The sequence below is a fragment of the Vigna unguiculata genome, chromosome 9 (genome assembly GCF_037176805.1).
Source record: "Vigna unguiculata cultivar grain cowpea cultivar isolate G323 ecotype 2 chromosome 9, ASM3717680v1, whole genome shotgun sequence".
In the NCBI taxonomy this organism is placed as follows: domain Eukaryota; kingdom Viridiplantae; phylum Streptophyta; class Magnoliopsida; order Fabales; family Fabaceae; genus Vigna; species Vigna unguiculata.
This window is the reverse complement of record NC_140800.1, coordinates 42,636,590-42,661,911: the sequence shown is the minus strand read 5'-3', so window position 1 is coordinate 42,661,911 and position 25,322 is coordinate 42,636,590. Positions and strand designations below refer to the sequence as shown.

General features: G+C 32.7%; 2 protein-coding genes and 1 long non-coding RNA gene across 5 annotated transcripts; 1 reads left to right on the top strand and 2 right to left on the bottom strand.

Annotated features, from left to right (window-relative positions):
- Positions 1-364: 364 nt before the first annotated feature.
- On the bottom strand, positions 365-11,225 carry LOC114163385 (AGC (cAMP-dependent, cGMP-dependent and protein kinase C) kinase family protein). 2 transcript variants are annotated; one of them, XM_028047693.2, is made up of 12 exons: positions 10,888-11,222; positions 8,357-8,531; positions 8,116-8,199; positions 7,608-7,849; positions 7,228-7,471; positions 6,557-6,636; positions 6,317-6,401; positions 5,252-5,383; positions 5,026-5,139; positions 3,651-3,698; positions 1,188-1,272; positions 365-798 (listed from the first exon to the last, which is right to left on the bottom strand). In XM_028047693.2, the coding sequence occupies exons 1-12, from the start codon at positions 11,028-11,030 to the stop codon at positions 707-709; spliced, it is 1,524 nt and encodes a 507-aa protein (XP_027903494.1). In that variant the 5' UTR covers positions 11,031-11,222; the 3' UTR covers positions 365-706. The 2 variants fall into 2 exon arrangements, with proteins under 2 accessions (XP_027903494.1, XP_085522559.1); XM_085666433.1 differs by lacking the exon at positions 1,188-1,272 and having other exon boundaries at positions 10,888-11,225.
- A 3,744-nt stretch (positions 11,226-14,969) lies between these two features.
- On the bottom strand, positions 14,970-16,708 carry LOC114162263 (uncharacterized). The gene is made up of 3 exons (XR_003599175.2): positions 16,635-16,708; positions 16,443-16,516; positions 14,970-15,193 (listed from the first exon to the last, which is right to left on the bottom strand). It is a non-coding gene; the product is annotated as an uncharacterized LOC114162263 (long non-coding RNA).
- A 1,921-nt stretch (positions 16,709-18,629) lies between these two features.
- On the top strand, positions 18,630-22,091 carry LOC114196289 (nuclear speckle RNA-binding protein B-like). Of its 2 annotated transcripts, XR_014984440.1 has the most exons (7): positions 18,630-18,798; positions 19,446-19,543; positions 19,628-19,892; positions 20,261-20,322; positions 20,514-20,586; positions 20,845-20,926; positions 21,546-22,091. XR_014984440.1 is itself a non-coding variant. In XM_028086887.2 (6 exons), exons 1-6 carry the CDS (start codon positions 18,750-18,752, stop codon positions 21,650-21,652), a joined length of 663 nt encoding a protein of 220 aa, XP_027942688.1. In that variant the 5' UTR covers positions 18,634-18,749; the 3' UTR covers positions 21,653-22,091. The 2 variants fall into 2 exon arrangements, 1 of the variants encoding a protein (XP_027942688.1); XM_028086887.2 differs by lacking the exon at positions 20,514-20,586 and having other exon boundaries at positions 18,634-18,798.
- The last annotated feature ends 3,231 nt before the right edge of the window (positions 22,092-25,322 follow it).

The following is a 25,322-nucleotide window of genomic DNA, read 5'->3' as shown; positions in this document are numbered from 1 at the left end:
ATGGTGAAGATGATAAGATTAGTTTGAAGATTGTATCTCGTTTCTTAACCACCAGAAAATCGTAAAATAGGGCAGAAAATGTCAATCAATCACAACGGATAAACTGAGCATAAAATGGTTGGCCATGGGCTAGAAGGCCAATCCTTAGTGGGGTGTTAGAGATTAAGAAAATGTTTGTATTCATTCAATTCAAGCATTAGGCAGTGAGGTAGACGTGAGTGAGTGCAGTTTTCAACATAAAATTGATTTAGGAAAAAGGGTAAGCAACGGAGCAGCTAAAGACAATAGCAGGATCCATGGCCATGCATTGTCTTTGTGTTTAATAGTTTAATTTTGCTATGTTTCAATAAATGTACACATCACATCGAATAATTTTCAGGATGCTTTAATGGTTCCTCAGGAATTTGTCCATAACTAACATTAAACCAGCAACTGCCACTAGAGAAGGCAAGTCTTCCACAGCCAACCTGGGCAGCCAGGACAGGAGCACTCAATCGCACAACTCTCAGTTCCTAAGTTGAAAATTCAAATACACACACGCTGTTTACCCTACAACCTTTCACAATGCTGTTCAACTACTTGCTGTACACACTGTTCTTGCAAATGGCATAGGAATTAAGGTTCCATAATACATGTTCTTGGCCAATATTTAAAGCCAAAGCAAGTACACAAAAACTCAACACGGTGGACTTCAATTTGCACAAACTTACGGTAACATGGGATCTCCAGAAGACGCAAGCATTTGTAAATTTGTTTCTTCAGCTGCCCGTTTAGAAGCATATTCTTGCATAGAATCACCTGCAAATAATTATTAGATCATTAATCTAGTCAACTTTAATCAACTATTGGGTTGGTCTAGCTCGTCTTTAAGTTTCGTTCAAACTGTTTCATGCCAGATCAAATTCAGTGCTTCTAAACTTCCTTTTTTCTTTTTTGGAACCAGTGTTCGTCCTTGGGTCCTTCATGCAATACCGTTTTGATCCCTATATCCTATGTCAGCGTAGTATTCAGGAACACTACAACTAGTTTGATCCAGCATGTTCAACAGTTAAAACTATTTTGAAATGATTGCGAAAATTGGAGCTTGATATGCACACGTACATTGAGAAAGAAGACAAGGAGGTTAACTTGCAAGAAAATAACTAGGAATTGTTCTCATGGCCACAGAAGGTAATCACTAGACATACCAAAAGATTGACGAAGCCCTTCTTTTACAGCATCGAAGTTCTTGTAAGTGTAACCCACGAAGCTTAGATCTTTGGTAGTTAGCATCTGTGGGAATTAGGAGGAAGTTCAAACATTAAATTATGCCATTTTGTCTAACTATAATAGCAAGGTGTATAACAGATACTTGAAACAAAAAATACGCTAGTCAACAATTTATTAAATGTCATACTTGATGGATACATATTACATACTAAAAGAAAATGACAGAAGAAGAATAAGTAATCAATTGTCATCCAATCAAAGAATAATATTGCATAGTAAGTTCGTTGGCTGTTATAATAATCACCTTAAAATCATATAAAAAAGTATAGTGCAAAAAATTAGCTATTGAAGACTGAGAAACACTCTCCAACTATGAACCAGAATAATCAAATAAAGACTTTTGACTCTGTAGTCATGTAATAACAGTCTAACACAAGGGCAAAACAAATTGATAAGATGCCAGCTGAAACAACTCGCGAGGTATTTTGTAGTGACTGTAAGGACTTTAGCTCAAATCATGCTTATAAGAATCTCGAGAGAGCGAAGAACCACACCACGAAAGTTAACTACAGTAATAAGGGATCCTAAAGTCTATGAGATTGGTTCCTAACATCCCACCACACTCAGTCCTGTTATATGAGCTGGCTAGTCCATGATTAGTCCTGAACAAACACTAAAATGTCAGTGTTGCGTCACGACCCGCTCTGCTTGTTTCCAGTTGAGAGCCAGGGTGAAAGACTCTAATGCCAATTAATAAGAATCTTTGGAGAACCCCATCACAATAGCTAGCTCTGTAGTCGGAGAGCCTAAGACCCATAAACGTCACACTAGAATCTCGTACGTATGCCTTGCAAATCAAGTGTTTAACCAAAGCAGAGGAAGATGAGAAGGGTAGTGATACTAGAAAGGAAGAGTTGCTCCCTACTGTAACTAACATCGAAGAAACGAAAGATTAAAAAGAAAATAAATACAAGAGTTGCTTATTTATTTAATTCTAATCAAGATTTTGAATCGATCCCACTTTGCAGTTTTTCTTGATATTGCAGGAAATTGCAGATAAATGGGCCCACTATAGCTACAAATTGAGGTCACAAAATCAGAGTTACTGTAAACTTGCAATACCTTTACATTACGTCCAAAATTGTGATCACGAACCGTTTTTTGAAATCATGATTCCAATATAAGAAAGAACAATATCGATTAAAAGGATATATGATCATGCAGTATGCACTTGTCCTTCACCAACGGTAAGAAGGAAATTAAAAGTCTGATTACAATGAAACTTGCATTGCAGGAAACGTATAAAGGTAAAATAAAATAAAAAAGAAAGATATCATGGATAGAAACAGTGCATTCCCTGCCCTGTCACCCCAGCCACTACCCAATTACCCATCCACCGCACACCCTACACGTCCTTTCCTATCACTGCTACACCCTCATTTTCACTATCCTGCTGCCAACTGTCCCTTCAGTAGAGACAAGAAAACCATTGCTATCCATTCCCTAAACTGCCATTATCCTTCTTTCTCTTCTTCGGCAGACTTTCGTTGGAGACCCTTTGTGTCTCCATCGATTTCCAAACAAATTGCTGTTTGTTTCCCCATTTTTTGGACAAGTCGAAATAGACAATTCCTGGACTACCCAGCTTAGCACCAAGAAAAATTTATAGAAGCAACATGGTTTGTTTCGATTGTTGATTACCACCCTTGATAGGTGGGAATCATACAACAAATTCCTTTTTATGCCATTACACGCACTAACCTAAGTAGATATATTTCAAGAAGATGAAAGGGTACCTCGCTTTATCTATGAAAAGCATACTCGCCATCTTATAATTTTGATATAAAGAACAATAAAGAATAAATTATTTTCATAACTCGTATAAATTTTAACTGTTATCAGCAACGGTATTGAAAAAGTATCACAAATCAGTGAAACCAAATTGACGAGAGGAAGTATAACAGCCCCAAGGAGCAAGAATCTGACACTAGCATAATATATTTTTATCATTTTTTTTAACACAGATGCGTTAGGAATGGCTAGAAATTCAAAACAATATTTCTAATCAAAACCTTAAAGTGTGATCCAAACAACTATATTCGTCATAAACACAATACAATTTAAGGTGTGTTTGAATAAACATATCTACTAGAGAAATAAGAAGAAAAAATTAAATGAGTTTTCTCATAAGTTGAAATTAGCCTGTGTATGCTCAATTGTACAAGCTCTCCCGTATTACGTTCTCTAAAAGATAATATTTAAATCATACATAAACTAATTTAAGTTTATGGGGAAGTCTATTTAAATTTTTTTTCTTCTCCTAAAAGTAAATATGGAAATTTACCCAAACAAGTCCATAACACGTCTTTACATATAACAATTGATAGTGAAAAAGTTTAACGAAGAAAATTGTGTAAAGAAACTAATCCAAACAAGTGTACCTTTCGTGAGGATCCAGACCCACTTCTTGCCGCTGTTGGTGGATCCACCTAACAATTCCCCAAAGAATACAATGAGAAAATCTTGAAGGCTTTTTCTACAGCCAAGTACACAACATAAACATGGGCATTATATGCAATCAAGAATACATAAAAAAATGTCATCGAAGTGGAAAGATGATGTAAGAACTCTTAGTGCGAGAAGTAAGTCTTAGTTCTAGGAATAGATGTTACTTAGAACAAACATAAGAAGGGAACCTTATACAAGAAAGGGTTCCAAAACTATATTAGAGAGGAAAAGTAACAATAGCAGGTTCAATGTCCAAAATTGAAATCTCTGTCCCAGATCTCCTTTGCTAAATTCAGTTCAACAGCTTAACGGGTGTTGCTGAATTTATTATACTAAAAGATTGAACGGAAAATACATTCAAGATGTTAACTGCTCATGATTGGTAATGTTTCACTTTTAGGACAAAGATAACATGATTGAAGTGGAAAGATTGAAGGGAAAATACATTCAAGATAATAACTGCCCATGATTGGTAAAGCTTCACTTTTAGACAAAGATTCCCACAAACTTCCACATATTGTACAATCCAAGCTTTTAACAATTATCAGATCCTGGGTGGGGGGAGGAGGTTACCTTTTTCATTTTAAAAGTCCCACATTGGCCATGAAGAGTATCAAAATTTAGAAATATATAACCAAGACAAATCTACATTTAACAACAGAAACTTTGTTATGTCAAGCTAAATTGCTGGTTGCAGTGTAAGTGGTCTGGTTTCGACTGAATTTAATCTCATTTTCGACTCAACCCAATTAAAATAATCGGGTTGGACCGAGTTTAACTATATTTTATTTAACAACCCAATTCAGTCTACCCCTATTATAATTGGATTGGACCGGAGCATAAAATGGGGTAATTTTAAAAAAATTGTTACCTTTAAAAAAAATTGTCAAAATAAATACTTTTAATGTTTCTTAATATTTAAAAGGTAAAAACAATACTTATGACACACATAAAACATATAACATTTTTATAGTAATATTATTAGACAAGTAATAACACCAGTTGGGTTGCGTCGAGTTCATCGGCTCTCTAACTCATGAAGAAACCAATTCTAATTGGGTGCACTAAAACAGTACAACCCAACTCAACTTACAAAAGTGAAATAGGATTAGATTGGATTAGGATTACCCGGTTGGGCGCAACCCACTTACACCCCTAATCGCTGGTAACATTGAAGCACAATTTTCAAAAGATTAACGGCAAAATTAAATATTTGAAGTTTTTCCAACAGTTCGTAGCAGTTCTTCTGTTAGAGAATATACAGAACGGGAAATAATGGGGATAGCGTGATGAGTTCCTATTTTATACCTCATCAAACTTCATGAAGTTTTGGGTATCCAGCTCCCCGTTGACTTGAGGTTTAAATGCTGCCTCCATTTCATACAGTTTCTCCCACTCCACACCATTGAACCATGGATGAGCCTGGTATATACAGAACGTATATTAAGTATGACAGGTAAAGAAAAAAAAAAAAAGAGGCTGACACAGCCTCTCTGGCAATATTATAATAATTAAAATAAAACGAACACCTTACCTTTATTTCTTGGGCCCCTCGAGTACCTAACCTATGATCAACATCACACAGCAACCTATAAATTAGATCCTTGGCCTCAAGTGTTAACTGGGTATCTTCAGGAAATCTTAAATGATTTCTCCAGTGAACAATCTGAAAACAATTAGTGAACTTAGTGCCAACCAAAAAGAACAGAATCTTGGAAACACTGACTCTTCTAGGTAACATAACTAGAAAGGCGTAAAATACACCCACATGGTTTAATTACTTCTCTTACATTTTCCCTCGCAGAAAAGCTGCGCTGGAGACATAGATGATATAGAGGTCCAATTACCTTAATCTTAACTACTATTTAAAACAATGCGGGTGGCTAAGATCAACAACTTGTTTAAATCAAACTCCAAATCATTTTCGAGCAATGGATCTTTTACCATTTTAAAAATCACATCTCCCAAAAGCTAGAGTTATTATTAGTGACGGCAGATAAATAGTTTTATTACATCTCCAATAGGTCATTTTTCAAATATTCCTTATTATTCTAATCAACACAATAAAATCATCCTAATTCAGAAATAAATAAATAAGCTAACCTCCCCGTCCCATCTCCATCCAAGTACACCTTGGTGTCCTATTTTAGTTAACTTTTCACATTGTTTAAATTAAATAATTGTGCAAATGAGGGTTAGCTCAAGTGCTTAACTGAAATGATTGAACAGCGTCCCAGACCTTGGGATGAAACAACTATCACCAGGCTTTTGCCACCTATCCTTGGTTTTATTAGTTGTCATGTTTTATCAGGGGAATAGAGAGAGGTGATAAAATATTTGAGTCTCAGAATATGTGTACTAACAACGGGAGACGGTGTCAATTTATACATCGTCAGCTTAAACTGCTTGTCTCCCTTTGGTTTTCCAGGATTTCATTAGAGGACACAGTAAAGCGGTAGAATGAGTTTAAGAAAGAATACAAGCGGTAACAATAGGAAATGGCACAAAGTGTCAAGTCCCCTTCAGATTAAACTACATATGAGATGCAATAAATTATTAATTTATAATATGAAGTCTTTAAACTAATTAAGATTGGTACCTTTCTGCAAGTGGTTATTGGGTCATCGGAGTAAAATGGAGGGTAACCAACCAGCATTTCATACATTATTGCTCCCAGTGACCACCTGCCATATGCTCAAGCCAATTAAAATTGTACAAATTCAAATGACCAGCCAAAGACATTGAACATAACTACAGCTTATAGATTAAATACAACAAAAAAGAGTAGCAATCCTCCCAGGTAAGAACTAAAACAGAAATACTTCAGGTAAGAACTAACCAATCACATTCCATCCCATAGCCTTTTTTCAGAAGTACTTCAGGAGCAATGTAGTCTGGTGTCCCCACCGTTGAAAATGCCTTGCAACGTCAAACAAGGAAACAGAGTGAACTGAAAGGCTTTCCTATTTCAGAAGTATTAAAATAAGAAGTGTAATAGTAATTGTAGAAGATGCAATTGAAAACCATAATTCATGTGCAATGGATTCAACAACAACCGTCATCAAGAACTAAGGTCTTACTAAAGAGAATAATTGCATAGTAGCCCAAGTTACACTATCCTCAAACCATACAATAAGACTGAACATAGGGACAGAGTCATTCTACAATTCAGAAAGGACCACAGCTTAAAAATTTTAAAACCTCCCCATTTTCATAATTCAAATATAAAAGTGTGGAGTTAGGAGCCTTCAAAAGACATTTTTTCCTTAAAGAACTCTTGAAAATTATATTCCCCCCCACCCGAAAAATAGACACATAAATGTTAAGATTCTAGCTCTGTTTACTTTTGTATCATTCAAAGGAAAGGAATCTTCTTATATCAATGCAGGTTTTGATTTAGGCCACAGAATCCAAATACAGACTATGAAACCAAATACAGACATGAGCGTGATAAAAGCTAGGACCATCTCTATGAAAATATCTTGTTGGGTTTAAATAACTAAAGCATACCAACTTCCTCCTGTTCATCTGCCAATGCTGAAGCTGTTCACGAGGACTTCTCCAGCTGCTGCGATTGTCCGCATCACGCAAACATCCATCAACATCCATTGGCTCTGCCAAAGTCTCATCATCCATGGTCTGATTTTCATGCAGTGTAGACAAGGCAATACAATCGAGAGGCTTACAGAGACCAAAATCAGAGAGCTTCATGTGACCATTTTTATCCAGAAGTAGGTTATCAGGTTTAATGTCTCTGAAAAATAGATGACAATTGTAAATATTAATATGTTTGTCTAGCATGTAAAAACAATTAATTTCATCACCCTATAACCATCAACCCTGATAAAACATATAAAGCTAAAAACTTTAAGAGCACAGCCAAACTGAACCTGTGAATGTAATTGTGTTTGTGAATAGATTCTATAGCCAGAACACTTTGTGCAATATAAAATCTAGCAACATTTTCACTTAAGGTGTCTTCCCTCATCAGCAGAGTCATAATGTCACCCCCAGGCAGATACTCCATAATCAAGTACAAGTACTCAGCATCCTGAAATGAGTAGTAAAGCTTCACAATGCAATGACTGGCAACTTCAGCCAGCAAGTTCCTCTCAGCTCTAACATGTTCCACCTGTTAACAAATTGGAGCTCGTGTAAATAAAATAGCAAATAAGCATTCTTCAAGATATTTATTCATCCACTAACATGGGTGATCCTTCTGAAATGGACACAGTATAACCACATTAACATTGGAATAATACATTTCAACCACAACAGAACTTTACGGGACTATGAAGAATACTAAATCACATGCCAAGTCTGTAATTTACATCTGGAACATCCATCCATTAGTAATTTTTACGTTTTGTTCTACTCAGCACTGTGTATATTTCTCACCTGGCCTCTCCTAAGCATTTCAGATTTCTTCAGCTTTTTCATAGCATAAATATTTCCAGATTTCTTCTCCCGACACAGTCTGACCTGTAATTGAACAAGTTAGCATAAAATAATACCATTACATAGTAAGCAGCCAGCACAAAGAAGATTTCCATTTGCAGACAACACAATAATAATATAATGCCTATTATCCAGCTAGAACTTTTTCATGCACAAAAATGCATGCCAAGGCAGTACTGACCTCCCCAAAAGCCCCCCTTCCAATGATGGTCAAAAGTTCAAAATCATCAACACAAATCTTGTGCCTTTTCAATCGCATATATTCAGTCTCCTTCCTCTCTAAATCTTTGATAAGGTTGATGCGCTCCTCATTTGGCACATCCGAAGATGCTAATTTTCTTTCTAACACCCAACGCCTTGAATAAAAAAAAAATGTCAGTGTCAGCAACTCCAAAACACAGGGTGAACAAGAGATTTGCACCATACTAGAGACTGTTTTATGAAAAGAAATAAGCATGACCACTACAACAGAGGCCAGGATACACTTTAGAATCTTCAACTGTTTCTTTTTTCAGATGAACCTCACAAAAGGAAGAGCATGCATTAGGTTGTTTCACTTTTACCAGATTTGGCCAAACTATGATGTCATATCACACAAGGTGACGAATTCCTCATATGGTCAAGCCATTAAATAGTATAATTTCATTCATTAATGGATACACCGGCATCATATCATAATGGCATACCTTCCAAAGAAAAAAAATTGTGAAATACATAGTTTATTTCATCCACAGTGTTGAAGATAATTCCAAAGCAAATAATTTAATTATTCTTAGAGACCCCAGAGAGTCAATCTATAGAAAAAACATATCATTGTCCTTGTTTATGATTCTAAGTAGTTTGAGACACACTTCTTATACTTTCCAAGCCTTATGATTGCATCAACATAGTCCTTTATTTCCAGTCTTCGTTTAATTTGGGCACCTGGCATTGAACCAAATGAGATGCTTGTGTAGTTGTTTGCTATGCTTATTAAATGGTAAAAATAAAAAATAAAAAATCTATAAAAATGTTGTATGATTATGAGATTAATTATCTTGAGTACTTTTAATAATGCAGTCAATCTAGGCTGACCCATATATTTGTCAATCAGGGTTGATTGCACAATCTTGCACAAGACATCAAAAAATATATCTAAATTATTATCTAGGACGAAGCCAGGTAAAAAGTAAAAAAGAACAATAAAGATCGTGCACAGTTCAAGTTGTCTAACTATAACAAGAGGAGGCAAATCATTTATTAACAGAGACCAGAATGCTCAATCAGTTTAAAGATATCATTGTACTTGCTTATGATACTAAGCAAGATGAGACAAATGCGCATTCCTTCTTTTCATTGCATCATTATTGTCCTTTAGTTCCCATTTAATTTGGTCTCTGCTATCAAATTACAACATCCTGTGAGGTGCTGATGTGAAGATGGGAAGACACATTTGTTAGAAATAAAATACTAATTGTTTCCGTTTAATCTAGTGAATTCAATGTGAACTTTGAAAAAATTGTGGCTGAGAAGTCGTCGAACCCAACAGGTACATGAAAAGATCAAACTAGCATTGACAAAATGCTGGCATGGCACATCAAAGCAATGAGTCACTCAACACCAAACTGAGGAAGAGATTTCAATTGCTAAGAGCTGAACAAAACATGAAGTTGGAAAACCAATGAGATTTAGAGAGTACAGAGGAATGTAACCACTGGTAACAAATGCAGTTAGGGATGTGCAGTGTAAACAAAATAATAAGGATCAAGGAAAACATCAAAATTAGTTTTTTGGGAATTGTGCAGAAAATATTCATAGGTCTCCTATATCTTTACAGAACCAACTATCTTAAGTCTTTTAAGTTAATCCAAACCAAACAACCTAGTCTGACCCATATCTTTGTAGATCAGGGTTGATGGTACAAACCTTACTCAGCATTAACAAATATAGCTAAATTATGATTTATGACCACAAGATGGCATAAAGCAAAAAAGAACGAACATGTCGGGTCCTAGTTGTCTAACCACAATAAGAGAAGGTAATTAATTTATAGATTCACAGCTTGACAATAAATATCAAACCAAAACAAGCATACAGATATCAAGCTGAGGAGTGCGATGATACTCCAAGACATACTTGGACTTCTCCTCACTCACTGTTCACTTGCACGGGTGTAAGATTTCAGATTACATGCCCACTCCTGGCAACTTATGATGACAAGAATTGGGAAATTAAAACCGGGTTTATCATCAAGAGCCTAGATCGTACACCATGGCATTTACTTAAACTAAGAGACCGAAACTTCTACACTGTGAGAACAAATAAAACCATCGAGTCTCACGCCAACTCAACTATGTGGATGAATTGATTACCGTGTATGAAATACCCCGTGCATTAACTTCAGCTCAAGGACCAGAACTTCCAAACAAAGCAAATGGAGTGTGACAATTATGGATTACTTTAAAAATCATTAGTCAAACCAAACAGATTCACACAAGGATCAGTTAAATTGAGCAATTATCAATTATGAGCAAACTAAGCCCAAATACAGTGATTCACACAGAGATTACCTCGGCTACAAAGGCATGAGAAGTTGAAAAAGGTAATTAAATTATAAGATCTAACCCTTAATTAGCATTGAGCTCCATTTCAATGCAAGGACTGAGTTCCCTAAACACTGGCGTTGGAGAATAGCTGAGAAAAAAAAAATTGAATAATCAACAATTTCGGTACCTCTCCTTCCTCTCTTGGATGTTCTTCATCTGAGCCCTATAATGATTCTCAATGAACTTCTTCGCCGCCGCCACCTTCTCCATGGTCAAGCTTGACCCCAACACCTCCTCCGCTACGTTCTCTTCCTCCTCGAGATCCTCCATCTCTCTCTCTCCCCGCTGTGAGCGTTGTCTAGCACTCTGAGTGTGAGTGAGAGAGAGAATAATGTGTAACTCCAACTCCAAGTGTATCTATTCTTTATTATATGTATATAAATCTAACCTATCTGATTCTTCTCAACCTTTTCTCTCTCTCTACCCTCAACACACACGCACTTTCTCTCTCTACAAACACCCTGGAGCTCTTATTTATTGCAACAACGAGGAGATGATGGCAAAGATGCATTAAAGAAAAAGGCACGGATTTAGCTCTCCTGCACACCTCACCATCCTAATCCCCTGCACCTCCCTCTCGTCTTCAGCATAGCACTCCCCGTATATTCCGTGGCAAAATCTGGTTCCGTGACTGCAGCGAAGGTGCATGCGTCGCGGCGCAGGGGAAAGAGGCTCAGAATAGATTAATGGAAAAGTGTGTTGTGGGGAGGGAGTGACGCGCTGGAGAAGGAGAGTGTGGAACACTCTGCGATGTGGTAGGAGAGAGTGTTGCTGTCCTTGTCATAAATGAAATTTGGGGATTTTAGTACATGAGAACAACGAGGAGTGGGACCCGGTGTGATGGGTGTTGATTGGGTCGTGACACCCACTCTCCTTGCTTGAGACGTCTCTTTTAATTAAATTCTGTGCACTGTTATTGGCTGGTGGTGGTGTGTTATGGGTTAAGGTGCAGTGCAATGTGGTTGTGTTTTTAGTGAGCTTTCGCCCTATGCATGTATTTTCATCACTGGATATGAGTTGTCACACTCTTATTCTATATGTTTTTCTTTTCTTCTTTTCCGATAATAATAAACTTTGCTGTTTCACCTCCACTCGCACCTCCCAACAACTCCACCAATTTCTTCTTTTTCCAAATATTATTTATTTATCATGGTGTACATAAAATATTTTGTTGAAAAAATTAATTATATTAAGTAAAACTCGTTTCAATAATTTTCTGTGCTAATAAAGATTCCAAAATGGGATTTGGAGGCTTTGCCCATCTCTGTGGAAATGTCCAAATAGATAGTTTTACTGTTATCCCAGTCTAATTTGTTATATTCTTTTAAAATTTGTAAATTACTAAATTGTAAGAAATTGATAAACATAGTTGAAATTAATATTTTAATACTAGATATTAGTTTATTTCTTAACATGATATACACCCTCTTCTTTTTATCGATGAGTTATACAACTTTTGTTTATAAAAGAAGAGAATAAGTTAAATATGTTTCAAAGCATTATTTAAATATTAACAAAATATAACATTATAGATGGACAATTGAGTTATTTTAATAATTGTAATTGAGATTCTGTTGTAAGACTAATGTATAAGACCAGTATATAGTAAACATTTGTTTAAGTTTGTATTTTGATATTAAAAATTTAATGTGGAATTAATTAAAATATGATCTTATGAAATTTTAAGAATTATATTATAATATAAAATATTATGAGTTATATAGTATAACTATAATATAAAATATTATGAGTTATATAGTATAACTATAATATGAAATATTATGAGTGTTGAAAAATTTAAAAACTTACAAAAATATGAAAAATATAAGATACATCACAAATATAAGAGATGTGTTAAAAATAAAAAATTTATTATTTTATTCATACAATATATATATATATATATATATATGTGTGTGTACATACACGTAACAAAATATTAAGTCAAATGATTTTACAATATTTCTTTTTTAAAAATAAAGTCACAAGATTATTGATTCGAAATTTTATTTTTTCAAATGCAGATTTAGGTCGGATGTGGATTTAAATAAGTGTGGACTTAAGCAAATGTTTACTGTATAATAAAAATAAAATTATTTTAATATATATATATATATATTTTAAAGATTTTTTTGGTATTATAATTGGAGTTTGAGAAATATTATTGATGTGTTGTGTACTGGGAGAAGTGTACAGTATTGATAATAAGTTGATTCAATGTGAGATTATCATCTATGGATTTTTCAAAGAAAAAAAAAATCTCTACTTAATTAATTCTGTATAAAGATGGTTAAAAAGCGAAAAAAAATATTGAAAATCCAATTTAATTAACTATATTCATAATGAATAAAAAATTTATAATAAATTAAATTTATTATTTATTATTTAAAACTAAAAACATTAATATGCTTTTTTTTTGTTTGATTATTTTATAATCTATAAATGAGAATATTTTTGGAGCAAAATAACAAACACCAAAAGAAACTAATAAATAGTTTATAGCTGGATGAAAAGATATTTATTTTAAATATAAATATAATTAAGTTGTAAATATTTAAAATATTTTGATTATATATAATTAAATTATTTTATTATAACATAATCTCTATATCACATATAATAAATGATATGTTTCATTATTTTTTAGATAATAAATAAAATTACATTAAATAATAATTATATATATATATTATTTATAAAAGATTCATAGGGTGTATAATAGGTACGTATCATACCATTTATGTTTTCCATAATAATTATAATAATAAATACCGTTTTTATTTTTTCAGTGTAAAAATATTTTTTTATTAACTTTTTATCGACCAAAAAAAATTGTATTTTCACTTATTTATTATATTTCTCCGTCTTTTGTTTTGTCCTCTTCTATTTAAAGGAATTTAAAAGTTAACAATAATAAACGTGTGTATTTTAAATTAACAATTATTTTAAGATGGACGGTACAGACATATATGGTATACACAGTCATTTCTTATTTTTATTTTTTTAATCTTCATATACACAGTCATCGAGCACATGGGTGGACCATGTTTCTACTTTATTAATATAGCATTAAATATGTAAGAAAAAAAGTTAAAATTAAAATATTTGACTTTAATGTATTGGTAGTGGTAAAAGTTTATACACTTTTTATCTTATTGCTAATTATTTTATTGAGCTGTTTTAAAATTTCAATTATTTTTAAAATGTTATTTAAGAAAAATTATAAAATCTGATAGAAAATGTCAACAATATGCTAAAGACAAATTGCCAAATTCATGTAAAACTAAACCGATTGTTAATAGCGATACTTTGTTACTTTACCCCTTTCTCAATTTATCTATAAAATACATTTTAAAATCCAAATAAAGTATTTTAATATTAACTATATAGCATAATTGGAACAATGATTTTTGTTTAGAAATACAAAATATTTAGTAAAACATAGTTTCATATCTGAGAAAAGTTTTCTCACTTAACTTTTATAAAATGAATTATCTTAATTTATCATTTTCACTGTTAAGTGGTGAAATAACATTGAACCCCAATTATTGTAACCTAAAATACATGTACTTAGCTGAATAGTCATTGGTAAGGAGAATCAAAATTTTGTCCAATAGTTTAATATTCTTTTTCAAATAAATTTATCGTAAAACTTTGGGCATGTTTATTCTTTTTATTCTTCTTGTTCTTAAACTTTCCTATATGTTTGAGTTTTATTTTACTCCATATTTTTTGTTTGGTTTTTTATTTCATTTTTAAATTCTTTCTAAATTAAAAATTATCTTGCAATAGGAGTGCATGAAGGATTAATTTCATTACAAGATATTTTATTTTAGATTAAGTATTTGTTCATTTTAAATTTCAATATTTTATTTTACTCCTTGTCAAATTTTGTTTTTGTCTGATTGTGCTGTACTATGTTTCTAAGTAATTGAAGTAATAATTTTTCTATAACATTTATTTGGACAGCTATTTTTTAAAAGTAAGTATAATTATAGTTGATGAATTATTATATAATTATTTTATTTATAGTTAAATTGAATATGAAACTGAATGACTGCACATGTTAATTTAAAAATTTGATGACAAATTTATATATAAAATCATGACATTGGATGTGAAATCCCATTTAAATAGAATAATCTACTTAATAAAATATCACATGATCATAATAATGAGAAACATAGAAGATAAGAAAGGTAACTATTACAGGCATCCAAGAGTGTATTTGTGAAAGCAAACTTGGGCATACCACCATGCCATAACAAACGCAAAGAAAAGTTAACAGTTTTACAAATGACGATGCTCCTCTGGAGCATGAAATTACAAAAGAAAAGGCATTTAGGGCCAGGACTGCTCCAGAGAGTCACACATACAAGTCCCCTAAGCTGCACCGCTACTACCACCAGGCCTACTCCCAAAATTTCCTCCATCTGCTCCCACAAGGGTGATCATCGCAAAAGAGAAAACATAACAGGAACATAACATAAATGCAAGGGTAAGCTAGTGTAATATAAATGGCATCATGGTATAGCAAACAAGTCCTTAAACAGACCAAGCATCCAACACAGTAGGTACAAAGAATCATGTTATAACAAACAAGCAGGACACTATGACTCAGTTATCCGGATAAATATACTAAGATCGGATTCACTGGACGCTTGCACTCGTGGTGGCCTCTACTGCTCTGCAGAGCCATTGCCAATGGGTTTCACCCTACCACGCACAAGGTTAACCTTCAAGCATCTAAGGCCATTATCCTGCCAAAGACTAAGGCCTCCCGCCACTCTCACCACTTGGGTCAGTTTGCTCTACCTGAGACTCACTGACCCTTTAGAGTTTCGGGATGCGATCCTTACTTGAATCCATATCTTAATATATACACTACACGCCACCTTGAAGTCTCCCCACGAGACTCATGGAATTACGCCTATCACATACCATTTTCATGTCTCTCATGCCACAACCACCACTTATCATCTCAACATTTAATTCTCATGCATGTTCTCAACCAACCAAACAGAATTCCATATATTACTCATGCTAACATACAACTTTCAGTGTACACAACTCATACAACTCATGCAAACACACCGTAATCATGCACGTTCGAGATAAATAGCCACACTCAAGGGAAATAGAAATATAACATATAAATCTGCACTATTCTCGCCCAGGCTAGAAGTCCTCGCCTAAGCCACAACAACTGTCTCGCTTAGGCTAGGCATTCTCGCCTAGGCGAGGCCTATAACAGTGGCACTCTACGAGCATATCGCTTGGGCGAGACCAGCTCGCCTGGGCGAGATCGCCCTCCGCCCAAAAATCAAATCCTTCGCCTGGACGAGGACGTGAGCAAAGCACACCAGGTTCTTCTTCGAGAACTCGCTTGAGCAAGACAGCGTGTCGCTCAAAATAAGAGCCATCCGCCTAGGCGAGCTGCTCGAACAAAACCTGGGCGAGTCTCAACTATTCTCGCCTAGGCGAGACGAGCTCGCTTGAGCGAGAATAACAGTACTCGTCACTGTTACGCGCATGCAGCAGGGATACAACTCAAAAGCAGCACATCAAAACACAAACAAGCCAGTTCATACCGTCCAAAACATCAATCAAGCATAAATTCATGGTACAGACCAAAGGCATGCATAAATAGTTCTTAAAGACTCAAAACATAGCTTCCCTTACCTTGCTTAGATGCTAACCAAAACGCAAACAATCTCGAAACTAAGGAGTACTTCAGCTCCAAGCAGAGCAGTGAGCTGGAAAAAGAAGATTCGCACAAGACGAGGTTAGGAGACTTAACCCTAACCTGACCAACATGGTCAAACAGTGAGGACAAGGAAAAGAACGGGCCAGAACCTCTAAAGCTCAACTTACCTGAAAAAGAAAGGGGTTTTGCTTGCTCTGAGACGGACAGACTTCGTGCCCTAGTAGAGCTCCTAGCAGAAAACAAGAGAAATGGGAGGAAAGCTATTTCTCTAAAACAAAGGTAAAGTGAGATTGTGAGGGGGCTGGCAGGGTATTGGGGTCTTTTAGAGGGGCTGACCTTTAGGTAATAATGGCTAGATTGATTTGAACTTTCTATATATTAAAATAGAAAGATATTTTTATTTGAAATTTGAAAGTTAGTAAAATAAATATTTTGGTTTTTTATTTATGGTTTAATTTTTTTATTTATAAATGGTTGAAAATCATTGAGTTACGATTGAGGTTGAGGCTTACAATATTGCGCCCTGCATTTCTCCTTAATTTTTTCATTGCATGACCATTATCCTTGACGACAACGATTATATGGTGCTTGTTAGAGTTTCATTTCGTGATCAAAAGTTACATTTTTTTGTTATTTTTGTGTGTTATGCATTCAGAAATATCTTTCCCAATTTTTTTCTTTTTGTTTGCATTAAAGTTAGTTTCATATTTTTTTTGGCTGTAGCGTAGACGTTCGTGATTGTTATTAGGGGAATTCAGACATTGGTTGTGTTGACTGAGTTTTATAATTTTTGGTTGATATTCTTGATTAATTTTAAGTTTATTAAATGGTTGATTAATTTCTAATTTGATTAAATAATAAATTATTATTAGGTGTTTTGTTAGTTTATATTAAAGTGTATTGTTAGTTTATAATAAAATTTATTATAATTTTAGACGTACAAATTTTGTGAAAATTTAGTTCAGTTTTCATTTAGATTTAGTATAAATGATTAAAGTTAAATTGTTTGTATATTAAATTTTAAATTGTTTGATTTGAAAATTTGAAAATTTGAAAATTTTTCTTTTCATATTCTGTTAATATGCATACGTTTTAAATTTATGCATAAATTTAATGAAATTTCAGTTCAAGCCCTGCGGTGTGATTATCATACATAATTGATTATGGAGTGTCCACTTTAATTTGTGTGTACTTCAGAAATCATCATTGCGTTCAAATTTTATGAAATTTATGATGATAAACTTTTTCATATATATGTTACCAAGTTATAAAAAATATATTTTTTTAATATGTAAGAACTCTGTGAAAATAAAAAATTTAAGAGAAATTTTTAGGTCCGAGAGTAAACTTTTTATACTTAAATATGTTTTTATCTCTCAAGTTTCAGTAAAATTTGGAATTAGTTTATTTTTAAATTTTTTGACCAATTTAGTCTTTCATCTTTAAAAATACGTGAATTTAGTTTTTTTAATCAAATTTTGTTAAGTTTATTTGACTTTTTAAGTGTATTTTATGATAGTATTTGAATTATTTACATCGTTTGACAAGCTTTAATGTTAACTCAAATATTATTATAAAATACGTTTAAAATATCAAATAAACTTAACAAAATTTAGTAATAAGGACTAAATAAGTATTTCTAAAAATGAATGACTAAATTGGTATAAAATTTCGAAGACAGACTAATTTCAAAATTCACTAAACTTGAGAGATAAAAACATATTTAACCATTTTTGTTATGCTCTTAAAAAAACAAATAGTAAATGAAGATGTAAGGTTATGTCCCTCCAATAATATTTTTAGCTTATAATTAATTATTTAATCCAATTATTCAATGTAATAATAATATGTTACCATTAAAAGTGATGTTATATCGCTTCAAATGCTACTGAAATTATGGTTAAGTTGAAGTCATATATATGCGAAAATATTTGAACCTCTCATTATATCTATACAAACACTCTCATTATAAAATAAATTTAATTTAAGATTTTTTTTTAATTTTGAACACCTAACAAAAAAGTTAGTATAATTATGTTTTTTTTTAAATTACCACTAACTATAAATGTATAATATTCCATTCTATCCTACTATTCTTTATAGTAAATAAGAAGTGATTATAATAATTTTGTTAAGACAATGTATTCGAAATTTAGTTATAATAAGGAAGAATAAAATTTAGATCACAGATAAAACTTCGGAGGGGAGTAAGTGTCTGTCCCCTCTTCTCATTCACATTTTTTCTTTCTTTCCACTGTGACCAAACAGAGAGAAGAGTCTCCATGGCGGATCCCTACTACCCATATACTACTCCGGCAGCTACCGACGGAGGTACTCTCTGGTTTTCCCTACTTTTACAAATTTCCAATAATTTTTGTCCATTTTCAATTCCTTCGCACAAACATGTAGAACTACAAAACCCGAACCAGTTTTACGTGTTTTAACCATTGATTCAGTTCAGCTGTTAGTTTCTTAAAATTTCAACAATTACTTTCATTCTTCAACACTGAACCCTAAACAAGTTATATGATAGAAAAGGAACATTAGTAATAAGATTCTGTTTCTTATTTTTCTTTAAGGTTAAACTATTGAATTAGTCCTTATAATAATGTCCATTTTAAGTTTTCATTTTTATAAGGAAATTGTGGGTTTTAGTCCATGATACTTAGCTATTTTGATCCCCATTCAGAACGCCAAAACAATTTGATGATTCGAAACTGCTAAAAAATGATCACAAGAAATTTTTCGATGTTCAAGAGTTCATGTTTGGATAACCGTAAGATGAGTGGACTTAAACCTAGCCGCAAGAGCTTTTTAGTGGTGTTAAAATATGGCAAAAACTACGCAAGGACTAGCTTACAATTTTTACACAGGAACTAAAGCTCAAATTGACAAAACTATACCGATGAAATAAATACTTTAACCTCTTATTACAGAAAATAATGATTATGTTTTGACCATTGTTTTGGTTCTGTCAGCAAGTATTGCGAGGACCAGCTTTGCTGGATATATTCCAACTGAGCCTTCAAATTCTACTGAACTTCGGGGTATTGGATCAGATTACCTGCAAAGAGACGTAAGAACATTATAATACTATTTTGAGTTACTATGTGATGCCGTGGGGACGAATGTTCATTTTCAATTTTGACTGTTGCTGCAGATAGGCTTGTTTTATAGTGCAGATGATACTTTGGGATCTAGGGTTCATTCTGAGCCTGTTAAGGGTTATTCACCTCTCGCAGATCCTGACCTGAGTAAAAAACGAGATATGGCACCATTAGGCATTAGTCATGGTGTTTCTGATGTGAACAGTGAAAGAGCATCATCTAAAAACAGTTATGATGGTCTGCCTATTTCAGCAGCGGACTCAAACATTCTGTTTGTGGGTGGACTTCCAAATAACTGCACTAGAAGGGAAGTTGGGCGTATCCTTTGTGATTTATATGTCTGCTTGTGTGCATATGCATATCAGGCTTTTGTTCCTTGCAAAAATGGATAGGAATTAAGTATTTTGAAATTAACATTGGATTTACTTATGAGATTATAATTTGCCTTATAAGTTTAATAGCATATGGATATTAGATCAGTTGGTTACTTTAATAGTATGCTTGAGAGCGAAATTTTGAAGGAAAAAGAAGAGGTGAAAATTCTAGCTGGTTTTGTAAACACTAGATAACTCTTGATTTGAAAAGGAAAAAATTGCTCGTCTTTGTCTTTTCTTCCAGGATACATTCCCAAATATACATTGTATTTTGTTGTTATTTTGATACGAAGCCTTGACTTGTGCCCATAGATCTTTTCCGCCCCTTTATTGGCTATAAGGATATCAGAGTTGTTCACAAGGAGCCTAGACGTGTAAGTGTGTTAATTAAGAATTTCGTGTTTTATATTTTAGCATATTTCAATTATGTACAATAGTCTTGTCCAGGAAAGACAGAAAATGCATATAAGGTCATAAATATTATTTGTTTTTGAGGAGCATACAATTGCTTCTCACCTGTTGCAATATTCCTCTGGCTAATAATCATGGTAGTCAAAATTTCTAGAATTGCACGATTCTACCCTTCTGCAATGCCTTGGGAGTTTGTCCATGCTTAGAATTGTTGCTGAGCAAAATCGGTACGATTCATGTTGCACACACATATAATTTTATATATGTCGTGGAATCTTATGCATCATTGTTACGATTCCGTTGATTTACAATTCAGTATCTCCTACCCAGTCTGAATAATAGAATCTTGAGCTTGACTACCTTGTTAGTAATACATTGGCTTTGGTAGGTAGATATATTAAGTGTAGAGTGTTAATCTACGCTATTTGTTTGTGCTTCATTTATTATGAATAATGAATCGTTTTTAAATGACTGGGATGTTGCAGAGCGGTGACAAGGCAATGACTTTGTGCTTTGTGGAGTTTGTTGACTCCAAATGTGCTCTCACTGCCCTGGAAGCCCTGCAAGGTATTTGTTTTTTCTGGATTGCATATAATTCAGTTTTATATCCATGCACAGTCCTCAGGAATGTGAATGTAGGCTGGTGAATAATATGGAATCTCTAATTCTATGGTGGGTTGTGGATACAGATACAGAACACTAACACTTATTTATTGCAATATTCTAATTCAAGTATCAGTACTATGCTAACTATAAGTTACTAAGCACTAACTTAACCAGACTTGTAACGAATAAATAATCATCTTAGATAACATAATGACTTGAAGGTTAAGACATCTAACAATTTATGTTCTAAATAAGTCTTTTGTCTGTGAATTGTGTGTGTTTTCACCAGAAACAGCTTCTCTGCTTTGGATGTCAATAATAGCTATTTTTTTATATAATTTATTCTTATTCGAAACGCACACCCATCTAAACAGAGTTGAATTTTATGAGTAAATTTCTAATATTGCTTTATATTATCCATATAGTAGATATAAATCTAGATGTACAGTGTTTATTAGAAGGTGTACTACAGATAAACTTAGCCTTTGGTTGTAAATTGTCAATTTGAAATTTAAATTAAAAGGCCCTTAAACATATGTATGTGAGTGAGTTGTACACTCAAGGGTGAAACTTGATGCAGGCTACAAGTTTGATGATAAAAAGCCCGACTCGCCAACCCTAAAAATACAGTTTGCGCACTTTCCATTCCGTCTACCGTCTGATCATGGCAATAGCTTAACAACATGACACACACGGCTGGACATTCATTTCTTGGGTGATAATGGATTTTGATGGTGCTCAGATGAACTCTATCAGATAGAGGTATTCACTTTTATACTCCGAGTTTTAGGTTAGACCTTCCTAGCTGTTGAATGTAGGATATGGATATGCAAGAAGTCTGGCAATAGGACAATTTTTAATCTGAAATATGTTGATAGAATTTTCATTATATTTTGGCCCCTATTATCAGTTAGCCTCTCCAATCACCGGATTAAGGCCGTGGCTTGTACATTTGAGTTTTGACCCACTTATATCTGACAATGGTTGAAGTTCATGTATTCGGCTGCTCTCATTTTAATCTTTTATGCCCAAGCAGATAGTTGTAACTATGGTCAGGACCTGTGAAAATAATACTAATAGTTCGGAGTTGGCTCACTATGCATTCGGGCTGCATTTTATCAGTAAATCATGGCATGCTACGTGTCTTGTTTTTGTCAGAACTAAATATAAAACATTGCATTGCTTTAAGCTGTATCCCCTGTCCAGAGGGTGTTTGAATTTTTTCCATAGCTGATTTAATGGCTTGCCTCCACTTACCTTTGCCTTACGCCGAAGATTAATGCATAGTGCAAGATTCCATATAACGATGATCATTGCCTATTGATGATGATTGATGTTGAGGTATTGTGCTTGTCGGCTAATAATTGGTGGGGTATTCAGAATTACTGCTGCACTTTTTGGCTACTCTTCAGGGATTTGCTCTTAGACATGTCCGATGGCTACCCCATTTCTCACAGTGATTCTTAAACTATTCATGCCCTGTATCCATTTGTAAAAAATATATATTTTTTGGTCATTATGCGTAAATTTAACTCCAGACAACAAAGAAACATGAAATTACTCTGGCCTAATCGTGACAAATCCTATATTATTATGTGAAGTATATTTAGAAATAGACGGCAAGAGAACAAGTGTGAATATAAAGTTTCACACAAGATAAAGTTGAATTATGTGTAAGTGAGAAAAACTTTTAAACTTAATACGTGTGATGCTGAAATTTTATTTTGTGATTTGGCTGTAATTTATTGATGATGATCGTTCTAATGTTCTAATGAGTGGTGTTGAAGTCAATAATTCAAAGTGATTATTTGTTTATATTAATATATAACAAAATTGAAAATGGATTTAAGTGTTATGACTGAACATTCATGGATATGAAAAGACTTTTGCTTGAGGAGATAAAAACATATGAAAGAATAAGGAAGACAGCATCATAGGATGGGAATGGGTATTCTTGTTTGTTACTTGTCCAGTCTGAAATAAAATTAACCTTGTTACTTGTCAAGTACAAGAAGAATACTCACAAATACATGGATACGTTTGAGTATATTTTTTGAAAATTTAAATAAGATTATTAAATATAATTATTTAAAATGTAAATTCAAAGAAAAATCTTATCTTAAAATGAAACCTCACAATAAAATATTTAGTACAAACATATGGTATCAAAGTAGTTTATTCCTTTCATAGTTTATGGTTTAACTTGGTAATACGTTAACATGTAAGATTATTTATGTCGAAATCTTCTTAGTAGTAAATATAAAGTATGGAGACGTAATAGCTTTTCAAAATGTGCATGTGAAGTGAGTATCCCATTAATGGAAGTTGAGAACTATGCAAATGCCGTGTTTGACAACAATTACTAAGCTTTATGGGCCTAACGACATTACAAGTATATAACGTATTGGTAACGATGATTAAGCTCTAAGGGTGACCATGGAATATTTGTGGATGAAAAATACTTTACTTTGAGGGAAAGATTGTTTGAGAACAATTGTGAATGTGAAGTTCCACATGTAAGTGAGAACAGTTTGTAAATATACTATCTTAAAATGTATTTGTCAGAGTAAGAGTAGAAAGAAGAAATAGAAGAAAAAAATATGAGAAAAGTTACGGATAAATAACAAGTGAAAATATATTTATGATCAATTTATGTACACTATAATTTTTTTTTTTTATTTCTATCTTACCAGAAAAATAATTAAGGCTTAAAATTAAGTGTTACGCTAAGTTCACTTACCCGATTAAGTTGTGATGTATTGATTTTCTAAATAATTTATTTTCTAAATATAATTTTTTTATTTCATGTAATTTTATTTTTAAATATGTTCTTCGTAACAATTAATTCATTAAATTCAAATAAATTTGAGTAGTTTACCTTACAAATAAAATAACGCTTTAGAAGAATAAAATTAATACGGAGAAACATCTATATTTATATATAAAGCAGATTATATATATATATATATATATATATATATATATATATATATATATATATATATATATAATTTTATCCTTTAAATAAACATTGTTTGAAATTAAAATAATTACATTTCTATTTAATTTTTTTGACTGTTGATTTTAATTTAATTATTTTATAAATTAAAATAATTATTTTACGATTTTATCTTTTTAAATTATTTTTTATTTTACAATAAAAAAAGAACACATGCAATGTTTTTCCATTAGTAGATGATAAAAATGTTTAAAATCAAACTAATCCAATTTAAAAAGTGAAAAAAATGTAAAATATTAACTTCGTCCTATTATGTTCTTTTTTTTTCAAATAACATGATTTAGATTTATAGGTTGAAAACTAATCTAAACCAAATAAAATTAAACCGCCGGACAATGTATTATATTCTTTATTCTTTATTTTTGTTTTTATTATTCAGAATTTTTAATTTGTTTTATTTTAATTTATACAGAATGTGGATCTTGACATTTATCAATTGCAACTTTTTTTTTTGTCTGATTTTCTTGAAATTATGATGACAGCATCAAATATGCGCTAATGTTTTAATGCTGAATGAGATTGCTCTCAGGCTTCTTAAATTCTCATGGTCTAAATTTCAATTTATTAAGATTTTCGATTTTAATTTTTTAAAGTTCTCGATTTCTTATTATTCTCAAGTTTTTATGATTCTCAATTTGCGATCGTCAATTTTTAACGATTGTTAATTTTTCGCGCAATTTCAAATTATCAAGATTCTCAATTTTAATTTTTTAAAGTTCTTAATTTCTTACCATTTATAATTTCTCATAATTCTCAAATTTTCACGGTTGTTAACATCTCACGGTTCTCAATTTAAATTTTTCAAGGTTCTCAATTTCAAATTTAAGGTTTTCAATTTCTCATTGTTCACATTTTCTCATGGTTCTCAATTTCTAACGGTTGTCAACTTCTCACGGTTGTTAATTTCACACGATTATAAATTTTTCACAGTTGTTAATTTTTCAAGGTTATCAATTTCTCACAGTTCTCATTTTTTCATGGTTCTCAATTTCTCACGGTTGTCAATTTCTCAGGGTTGTTAAGTTCTCGCCGTTCTCAATTTCTCACGGTTCTCAATTTCAATTTCTCAAGGTTCTCAACTTCACTTTCTCACGGTTCTCAATTTGTCACGGTTGTTAATTTCTCATGAGTCTCAATTTCTCACGGTTATCAATTTTAGTTTCTCAAGGTTCTCAATTTCAATTTCTCAAGGTTCTCAATTTCTCACGATTGTTAATTTCTCAAGGTTCTAAATTTCAATTTCTCGTTGTTCTCAATTTCAATTTCTCAAGGTTATCAATTTCTCACGGTTATCAATTTCTCACGATTCTCAATTTCTTACGATTGTTAATTTCTCAC